The sequence below is a fragment of the Lepidochelys olivacea genome (assembly GCF_965140295.1).
Source record: "Lepidochelys olivacea isolate rLepOli2 genome assembly, chromosome: 15".
NCBI lineage: Eukaryota > Metazoa > Chordata > Testudines > Cheloniidae > Lepidochelys > Lepidochelys olivacea.
Window position 1 is genome coordinate 2,444,553 of NC_140425.1, and position 9,989 is coordinate 2,454,541.

General features: G+C 60.7%; 1 protein-coding gene across 2 annotated transcripts; it reads left to right on the forward strand.

Annotated features, from left to right (window-relative positions):
- The first annotated feature begins 2,195 nt into the window (after positions 1-2,195).
- Positions 2,196-8,831, forward strand: RNF215 (ring finger protein 215). Of its 2 annotated transcripts, XM_084649074.1 has the most exons (10): positions 2,196-2,434; positions 2,934-3,062; positions 3,687-3,758; positions 3,869-3,954; positions 4,823-4,877; positions 5,713-5,817; positions 6,124-6,240; positions 6,315-6,452; positions 7,000-7,102; positions 7,608-8,831. In XM_084649074.1, exons 1-10 carry the CDS (start codon positions 2,225-2,227, stop codon positions 7,628-7,630), a joined length of 1,038 nt encoding a protein of 345 aa, XP_084505200.1. In that variant the 5' UTR covers positions 2,196-2,224; the 3' UTR covers positions 7,631-8,831. The 2 variants fall into 2 exon arrangements, with proteins under 2 accessions (XP_084505200.1, XP_084505199.1); XM_084649073.1 differs by lacking the exon at positions 7,608-8,831 and having other exon boundaries at positions 7,000-7,601.
- The last annotated feature ends 1,158 nt before the right edge of the window (positions 8,832-9,989 follow it).

Below are 9,989 nucleotides of genomic sequence, written 5' to 3' on the forward strand. Positions count from 1 at the left end.
GGCCCTTTGTGTGTCATAAACCGGCAAACAAAGGGCACAAACTCATTAGCCCTTTGCTGGTCACCTTTGTTACTGGTGCTGTGCTTTGATAGCTGAGGGGTGGGCTAGGTGGGGGGTTCTTTGGCACATCAGGAAAACTCTCCTGCCAGATCCTATCCCCCAAGTTGCGGGAGATGAATGGGGGGAGTTAACAGTGGAGTGGGGGGATCCCAGATGGGAGAATGGGAAGATCGCTCTTCTCAGCCCTAAATAGCCGTGATTGTGTCCTCTCCACCCTTTCCACCTCATCCGCATGCGCTCAAGCTCACTTTTCCCACTCCTCACCCCACAGCTTGGCCCTGCCTAGGCTCAGCCATTGTCAATAAGACCTGTAGCAAGCTGTACCCTCCCTTTCCTGCCAAGGCCAAAAGCAGGTCATGCCTGCCTCACCCCTCTGCCTCACCGGCATTTATCTCAGTCCTCCCTCCTGCTTCCCCCTTGCCAGGCTGTTTCCCCCTGATTCTGGCTCCTATCCTGCCTGTTAAGGCCAACCTTGGGGCTAATCCCTCTCAATCCGCTGCAGATCCCTGCAGCCAGCGTGACACCTTAGAGCTGCCCTATGTGTGAATGGGCTGGCAGGGCTGAATGGGTCACATGTAGAGGGTACACGTGCAATGGCCAGGGCTCAGTGGGATGGAGAGGAGGGAACGGCCTCCTGGGAGAGTGAGCCTGGCTCACAGGGACTGGGGACATCATCCCCTCCTGCCCTTGCTCCACCAAAGAATGCTCCCTCTCATCATCCCCTCTGACTTCGGCCCACAGCCTCCCCATCTGGCTCCGAGTGGGGTGCTCTGTGTGGTGGCATCAAAGGTTTCCCTGTCTCAAGCCCCCAAGGTCTGGGGGGTCCCAAGTGCATCCCCTTGAGCCAGAGACTCCTCTGTCAGACGTAGTGTCTGACCAGGCCAAAACGGGGACATCCCCTCCTCAGCCCATCCCGCACCTTGCTGGGCGTCCGTCTTCGCTGCCTCACTGCTGGGGGTCTCTTCACCCTCTCCCTGCGATGCTGGGGTGTCCCTCTCCACACGCGCCCCCAGAGATCCCACCCTTCCCTCTCCCCCTGTAACATGGGGTCCCTCTCTCCCCTGTGGCTGTGGGGCACCCGCCATGGTCGCGGGGCGGACCCCCCCCATGAGAACTGCAGGGAGCCGGGGGCTCCCCCTGGGGAGGTGGCAGCGCTCCCCACCAGCTGACTGGGGCTGCCTGCCCTGACTGAGGGGCGGCTTTGCGGGGGCTCCCCCTGGGGAGGTGGCAGCGCTCCCCACCAGCTGACTGGGGCTGCCTGCCCTGACTGAGGGGCGGCTTTGCGGGGGCTCCCCCTGGGGAGGTGGCAGGGCTCCCCACCAGCTGACTGGGGCTGCCTGCCCTGACTGAGGGGCGGCTTTGCGGGGGCTCCCCCTGGGGAGGTGGCAGGGCTCCCCACCAGCTGACTGGGGCTGCCTGCCCTGACTGAGGGGCGGCTTTGCGGGGGCTCCCCCTGGGGAGGTGGCAGCGCTCCCCACCAGCTGACTGGGGCTGCCTGCCCTGACTGAGGGGCGGCTTTGCGGGGGCTCCCCCTGGGGAGGTGGCAGCGCTCCCCACCAGCTGACTGGGGCTGCCTGCCCTGACTGAGGGGCGGCTTTGCGGGGGCTCCCCCTGGGGAGGTGGCAGCGCTCCCCACCAGCTGACTGGGGCTGCCTGCCCTGACTGAGGGGCGGCTTTGCGGGGGCTCCCCCTGGGGAGGTGGCAGCGCTCCCCACCAGCTGACTGGGGCTGCCTGCCCTGACTGAGGGGCGGCTTTGCGGGGGCTCCCCCTGGGGAGGTGGCAGCGCTCCCCACCAGCTGACTGGGGCTGCCTGCCCTGACTGAGGGGCGGCTTTGCGGGGGGGAAGGCCTCACTTTCCTGCCCTGGCTGCCCTGCTCTAGCAGGCTCGGGGTCTCTCCCGGCGGCGGGTGGCTGGGGTGACCGTCCCCCGCGGGCTCTGGTTTAGGGCTGCAGATCCCGCGTTGCGGGGCACGTCGCTCCCCGCTCGGCCCGGGGCTCCCCGAGGCGATGCCCCGCCCCGCGCGGGGTGTCTGTCCGCCCGAGGCCCGGGGAGGCAGCCGGCGGCCCGGCGAGTCCTCCCGGCCCAGCAGAGGGAGCGGGCGGGCGCGGCGGCGGCTCGCGGGGCGGCGGCGCGGCGCGGCGCGGCTCGGCCCGGCCCCGGCCATGGCCCGCCTGCTCTTGCCCGTGCTGCTGGGGCAGGTGGCGGCGCTGGGCCCGGCGCTGGCCCGGGTCGAGGTGCTGGCGCTGCGGGAGCCGGGGCAGGCCGCGCCGCGCTCCCCGCCCGCCGGGGGCTACACGCTGCAGGGGGCGCTGCTGGGGGGGCGCCCGGGCCCGGGGCCGCGCGAGGAGGCGACGGAGGGGAGCCTGGTCCTGGTACGGGGGCCCCGGCAGCGCGGGGGGCGGCCCGGCGGGGGCGGCCCACGGGCCTCTCCCCTGTAGGGCAGCGGGCCCAGGCGGGCCCAGGCGGGGTTTGGCGTTTCGCCTCTGTTCTCTTGGGTGGCCGGGGCGCCCCGGCGTGGCCCGGACCCCGCGGTGTCAGGCGCTGTACAGCCCAGCGCAGAGACGGGCCCCGCCCCGGGAGCAAGCACCGGACCCAGGGGCACAATGGGGCAAAGGGCTGGGCACGGCGGGCCGCGGGCCCAGCCCCCACAGCCAGCCCTTGCCAGGTGTCCGGCAGGCGTGGGGCAGAGGATGCCCCCTGGCTTTGTGGGCGGTAGGTGGAGCCGCGGCCGGGAGTGCGGCGAAGGGGGCACGGCCGCTTTCTCATCAGGCTGCCCTGGGGAGCTGGCTGCTCGGGACTGCGGGCGAGCGGCTGGGCCCGGGCCCGGCGTCGGGCTCGGCGGTCCCCTGACGGCGTTTTCTCCTCCTGCAGGTGGGAGGTGCAGAGCCTGAGCTGGAGGGTGAGGGCAGCTGGATTGGGGTGGTGCCGGTGGGGGAGGAGCAGGCGGAGATCCCGAGGGGCAGCAAGGAGGAGTCCTTCACCGCGGCCGTGGTCAACAAGGTGAACCAGCGCTGCCTCCGTGGGCCGTCCTTGGGCCACAGCAGTGGCCACTGGGAGAGCGGCAGCAGGAGCTTCTCCATGGCATGGCCCCCTGGGTCCCCAGCGCGGAGTCTGGCAGGGGGATTTCCTCCCCATGGGGCCCCTTTGTGCATGCCAGGGTCTCCAGCACCGCGTGCTCCCTATGACAGTGCCCCTTGGGACCCGCACTGTGCCCCAGAGACTCTGGCAGAGGCAACCCTTTTATCCAGTCGGTCCCGTGCTCCCTAGGACTCTGCCTGGAAGCAGAGGATCTTTGCAGCCGCTCAGCGAGGGCAAACTGGAGCCAGGCTACTCCTGTCTTGGAGTGACTTCCTGGAACGCCAGCAGCGGGCTGGAGACCAGGACCCCTCTTATCACCACAGGTTGGCTCACTGAGCCTGAGTCAGAGGGTGACCCTCAGGAAAATCTCCTTCGGGGGTGGGAGTGGGAGGGGAAGGGGGAGGAATGGCTCAGTTGCCCACCCACCCTGTCCTGAGGCTGCTGGGCCAAGCCTCCTGTCTCCTTCCCTTGGCCTCCATGTTTGTGTGTGGTTGATAGCGTGTGCAACTCTGTCTCTCCCTGGCCCTGTGCACTCTCCCCCCACAGATGAAGCGAGCCCTAGTTCTGGGAGCATCGGCCCTGCTCATTCTCGCGCTGAATCAGAACACGATCCGAGAGGTAGGAGCGTCACGCTGGCTCCCCGTGACCCTGTCTTGGGGGCTCAGTGCTGCAGCCTAGCTGGCTCCATGGCCTTGCTGACATGTCTGTCGCTTTCCTCCCTGCTGCAGTTGGATGTGTCCGAGGTGCTCTCCAAGCCCGTGATTGTGATCCAGACCTCAGACAATGTCACCCGGCTTCTCGGGGCTCTGCTACGGTAAGAGACCGCCGGCAGGGATCAGTGGGGGCAGCTGGAGAGTGTCGAGGCCTTGCAGCGGTGTGTGTGTGTGCGTGCACAAGCCCTGTCAAGGGCTTCAGCAAGTGCTGTGTGTGTGATCTTTAGCCCTTGTAGTGTGCGTGCGCACACACGTTACCCTGAGCTCCAGAAAAGTGTCGGGGGGTGAGCCTTAGCCCCGCACTACCTGTGCAGATATGCACATGCTACCCTGGGACCCAGCCAGGGCTCTGTGTGTTCTCCTCTGCCCCCCTGAGGGCCCTGCCGGCCTGTGTGTGGTGCTATCTGGGCTGCATTGTCCTCCCATTCACGTGTGTCATTCTCAGAGCTGTCCCTTGGGTATGGCGAATCAGGGTGACCTCTCCGGGCACCGCGCTCTGGGGGCCCCTGCGCTTCAGTGTGCGTGAGTCACGCGGGGGGCACTAGGCTAGCCCAGGGGGGTGGGGGTAGGGGCATCCTTGCGCTGCCGAACACTTGCCCAAGGTCACTCAAGGAGTCAGTCCCAGCACTCCATTCTCTTACTGCCTCCCTTTTGCCCTCTGTGGGCATTGGGATGACCACCCTCCATGTGTGTGTCTTGGGCTCCCCATTATTTCCTATGTGGGTTCCATGGCTTCCTGCGGGCTTTTGTGCCATCCTGTGACCCAGGCTCACAAGCCATCCTCTACAGGAGAGGCAGGCTAGGGGGCATTCCTGGGGTACCTCAGCTGCAGCCGAGGTAGCAGGATGAGATTGTGGGCTGAGATCCCCTACCCCACAGAAAGTTGAGCTCCCCTCATAGCGGCATGACAGAGATGCCTGTGCCTAGGGAACCTGCAGGGCTAACGCTGTTTTCAACTTTTGCTAACAGGGGGCTCCGGGTGACAGCCAAGATCACGTATCAAGCGGTGTTGCTGGAGAACCTGGTACGTAGTCTCAGCAGGGAGGGGACAGCGTGCGTGCATGCTCAGGCTGGGCTGGGTGCATGCTGGTGCTCTCTGAAGCTCAGACTGGGGAATGTGTGTGATCATAGCATCCTGGCCTTCTGCTTTCTCCAGCCCAGTGTGAAATGGCCTGGCCCGGCTGGCCTTCTGCCCTTTCCCTTGGGAGCTGATTCCACAGCCAGAGACACCTCGATACCCAGTTTATCGGGGTTCCACGTTCCTGAATGTATTTATCCTCAGAGATGGGGAAACACTATCTACATTTTACAGATGGGGAAACTGAGGCACTGTCACTTGAATGACTTACCCCAGGTCACAGAGCCTGGGGTTGAATGGGGAATTGAACGTATGTCTCCTGAATCCTTGGTCAGTGCCTTACCCACTAGACCGTCCTTCCTTCCATCTCAACACCAAGTTTCCCTTAACTTCACCCCGTTACCCTGCTTTCTGTTCCCTAGGGAGCCCCTGACTAACTGCAGACTCATGTCCTGTTGTCACTTAGCCATGTTATAGACAGACATAGACTCCCTCCTAACTCGTCCGCTTTCACTGCTCTCCTCCAGGGTCCCTTTGCTTTGTCAGGATCTGTCTGGTAAAGCAGTGCCCATTGAGGTGATCAGATGCCAGGCAAGCCACTTAGAGCAGGATCCTGCCCTCCTTGCTCTGTGACATGGTGCTGTCTGTGTATGGCCTGTTCCCAGTGCCATCTTGCGCTGCTATCTCTTGTTGCCCCTGCATGGTCTCACTGTTGCCTCCATGTGTTGGTGTTGCCCTGCCCTATCACTGGCTGATGCATGGTGCTGTGTTTCCTCTGCAGGGAGTGACTCTCACCCTGTGGTCAACCTGCGGCCTGTCCCGGGGTGGGCTGTATGGAGAGTGGCAAGGAGTTATCTGCACGGGCGAGAACAGCTCGCGGGTCCAGGTTTGTGTTGCTACTGGCTGAAGGGTGTCCCTGGGACTCCACAACGACAGGTTTCAGAGTAGCAGCCGTGTTAGTCTGTATTCGCAAAAGGAAAAGGAGTACTTGTGGCACCTTAGAGACTAACCAATTTATTAGAGCATAAGCTTTCCTGAGCTACAGTTTCAGAGAGCACCAACAGTACCAAAGAGGATCCCATCCTATCCTTGGCTGAGATGCAGGTGGGGTTTGCTGGGGGGTGCTGCAGCTGAGCTGGGGAGAATGGAGTCCCAGGCGTGTGCTAATGGCTCCTGTGTGCTGGCCCCGCAGAAGTACCTCCAGCAGCTGTGGAACGCCATCCTGTTCATCGCCCTGATCCTGTGCACAGGTGTGATCGTGCAGGCCCAGCGGCAGTCCCGGCAGGGCCAGCCGGACCAGGACACTGAGGTGGGCTCGCTGCTCCTCTCCTCTCCTGTTGGGGACGTGCGGCTGGGAACTGACTGTGTGCTCTGCCTTCCCAGCTGGACCTCAAGCAGCACATCCTGCGGAGGCTGTCGGCACTGAAGACTCGGCGCTATCACCCTGGCAAACACCACTGGAGCCAGGCCCATGACATTGATAGCTGTGCTGTTTGCTTGGACCAGTTCCACAAGAACCAGGTAGAGCCTGGCTGGGGCAAGACGTGCTGGGGTCTTGGGACCAATGCCTTGTGCACCAGCCTTACCAGACTGGTGCTAGGGACAGACACAGGAGGTCTGCGAGAAGCCTGCTAGCCAGTGGCAGAACCTGGGCTGAAAAGTCACAGGCCAGTTAAAGCTATTGCCCCTAAACCATGGGAGAACCTGGGTATGGATTCTCTCTAGGCACAAGAGTTCCCACCTATGTTCAGCTCCATCCCAGTGCTCCCTGTCTGGAGCAGTCCCCAGCCTCTGCCCTCACTTAGCAGACTGCCAGCAGCTCTGCTGTGCCTGCCCTTTTCAGATACTTGTATGGTGGTCAGATGTCTTCCCATGGCCATTTGGACACGCAGGGGACTCCACTCTCCCCAGCTGGCCTATCAGTGCATCCCACTGCAGCAGGAAGGCAGATACTGGGCTACCTGGCTCCCTGCTTTGGCCTGACACGTCTCCGAGGCAGGGTGCTAAGATGGCTGCTGTGATGCATGTATTTGTCCTGGACATTCATTGCTTCGCCTTCTGCCCACAGTGTTTGCGGGTGCTGCCGTGTTCACACGAGTTTCACCGGGACTGCGTGGATCCATGGCTGCTCCTGCAGCAGACCTGCCCTTTGTGCAAGCACAACATCCTGGGTGAGAGCGGAGGGTGGAATTGGAGGGTGGCCCCCTGTACAGCTGCCTGTGCTGGCCCTGAGGCTTCAGGCCTCTCACTGTGATGTGGGCAAAGCCCTGCAAGCTCCTGCCCTGGCTGTGGATTCCTTTGATGCCCCCTCTCCCCCATGACATGCAGAAATGGGACAGACCTAATAAATGAGCCTCATAGCTGGGTAACAGGCTGTCCACACATTGTGGCCTAAATATGAGACCAGGTCTCCCAGCCATTGCCTCCCCAGGCCCCACCTTGGTGATCTCAGCATGCTTGCAGTAGGGGGTCTGGGAGGTTTGGAGGATGTGGGCTCTGGGGGAGGGGTGCAATGTCTGGGGGGGGCTCTGGGAAGATGTGTTAAGTACACAATAACTGCATCCTTGGCTTTAGAATCCCGTGGCAGCTTCTCGCCCTGTTTTCCCTAGGGAGAGCTCATTGGCAGTGAAGGGGTTACTGACCCTCCAGTGACACCCCTCTTGATCTCCCTTCCAGGTAACTGCTGCGGTGAGAGCTAGCTGGCCTATGGACATGGTGCGGGGACAGAGCCACCTACACTCCAGGGGCTGGGGGGTGCCTGTTGGAGGGGGCTGGGGACACCAGGAGTGTGGCTCCATCAGCAGAGCAAGTGGCTGAGCAGGGGGAAGCAGCAGCACTGTGCATGTGTCCCCAGGGCTGGGCAGACCCCCAGGGCTGCGTGCTCAGCTCAGCAGTTATCCCCAGGCAGCTGAGAGTGGGAACCTGAGCACTGGGGTGGGGAAAAGGTTCTGCTCCCTTTAGAGTGCACTCAGACAGCCTTGTTTGGCAGGGGTAGAAGGCAGGGTCAGTGTAGGGATGGATGTGGTCAAATTGTGCGCTGTCTTAAATCCATGCAAGCCCCCTGAGACTAGGGAGGGCAGAACTTTGCCTCTGAGTATGTGTGTAGGGGGTGGGGGTGCATCTGGGCAGCTGATCTGTCGATATTAGTGTAGCGTCTTTGGAGGGGTAGGGGTTGTGGGGGCTGGTAAAATAAGCTAAGGAGGCACCTGAGACCCGCTCAGGGGAATAAGGAGGGGATGCCAGACTTCTTAGGCAAAGTCTTAAAGGGTTAGTGGGGAAGCTTCAGCTACCATGGGAGAGGCTGGTGCAAGCACTTTGCTGTAAGCTGATTTCCCTGTGCTCCCTGGGGCAGGCTAGTCTGCCCCCGCCCAGTGCTCTTAAGGGACTTACTCTCTCCTTTTATAAATCTCTATTTTCTATACTCCCATGGCTGCTGCTAGGAGCCCCTGGGCTGGCTCAGCTCTCAGTTACTCCTTGGCTATCTCAGCAGGGTGGCCTGGGTGTCGCCAAAGGCAACACTGAGCCCCTCTCATCCCTCACAGGGTGTTGGCCCACACCTGGAGCAGGGGAGTGGGCCTGGAAGCTGCATTGATCTGCCATGTTTTGATGTGCTTCCCTTCTCACTGGCCCTTGGGAGATCACCTTGCTGGAGGGCAGGGGCAGGAAGTGGGGAGGGTTTGAATGCTTGCTTTATTTATACTAATTTATTAGAGAGAATGGCATGAGGTAGCTGCAGGGGCAGAACAATATCTGTGGATGTGTTGCAGTGTCCAGCCCTTTGCTGGGAGTCCTGGCTGGCTCCCAGCCCCACTCAGCAGCCAGAGGTTGCTGGATTCGATGCACTGTACCTGTCTGTAAAGCTGCCTGCGCTATTAAATCTAGAGCAAGGAGAAACCTGCACTGCTCTTGTTGCTGTTTCTTTTACGGAACAATCCAGCACTGATTCCCCCTCCTGCTCCCTGCATAGGTTCAGTTTCCCTCTGCCTGGCTAGCAAGCCCCTTTCTCTCCTAGTCTCCTACTGCCATTTAGAAAGGGTCCCTCCCAAGATAGCAGAGAAGCTGAAAGGGGCGTGTATCATGGAAAAGAGCCTGGCTTGATCCTTGCTGTGAGTTCAAGGCGGTGCCCTGGTTACTGCCTGGCTGCAGGTTCAGGGGCCAGAAAAATACTAGGGTATGGTATATACCAGACAGTAGTCTTTGCTCACAGCACAGGGATAATCTGATCTCCAGGTTGGACACAGCAGTCCAGTAACTTGCCAGAGGATGGATGTGGCCAAGGTGTTAGCAGAGCTCAAGAGGCCCTGACTCCCAGTCCTATGCTTAGGCTGCTAGCCCATGCCTCTCTCCTAGAGCAAACCTTTGGGCACATAGCCAGCTCCCTTTGCCTCCCCCAGCTTCATCTGGATGTGCAAATATACCTACCCAAGGGCCACATTGGTGAGGACTACAGGAACCTGCATGCAATGCAGCCTGGCTAGTCTGATGAAGGATCATGGATTTCAAGGTCAGAAGGGACCGTTAGGATCATCGAGGCTGTCTTCTGCCTAGTATCGTGCAGAGAATTCCACCAGAAGCCCACTGCATGCTGGGTCCTCTAGTTTTCCACAGGGTGCATGACATGACTTAAGCTGGGGAGTGTGGGATGTAGTATAGAATGCAGTGGCATGGGCTTAGTCCTCTAGACTGAAGTTAATGAACATCTGCTGAGCCTCGATTTGGTTCAGTTTTTACACGTCTCCACTGCTGATGAATCTTATTGTGGGTTCCAATGACACTTAGTCTCCCTCAGTCCAGTAAATTGGTGCTATGGTGTGAGATATGAAACAGGCTCATGCTCCCTGCAGCTGCACAGAGTTCTCCCTGCTGCTAATCTGTGCTGTTATCCAGATCAAGGAGGCATGTCACCCTTTGCTTTAAAAGCCCTCGGACAAACAGTATTGCGGGATAAAGGTGGGAGGAGAAATTGCACATGCAATTTCTTAAGAGGGTGTTGACCAGCATAAATTAGGTGGTGGGAAGTATAATGAAGTAATTGTCAGAGGCTCTTTAAGGAATGGC

Excerpts from the sequence above, each read along its gene's own strand:
- RNF215 (XM_084649073.1), top strand. The coding sequence starts at position 2,225 with ATGGCCCGCCTGCTCTTGCCCGTGCTGCTGGGGCAGGTGGCGGCGCTG. Across the intron at positions 2,435-2,933 it reads CGGAGGGGAGCCTGGTCCTG|GTGGGAGGTGCAGAGCCTGA; the intron begins GTACGGGGGCCC and ends CTCCTCCTGCAG. Across the intron at positions 5,818-6,123 it reads AGAACAGCTCGCGGGTCCAG|AAGTACCTCCAGCAGCTGTG; the intron begins GTTTGTGTTGCT and ends CTGGCCCCGCAG.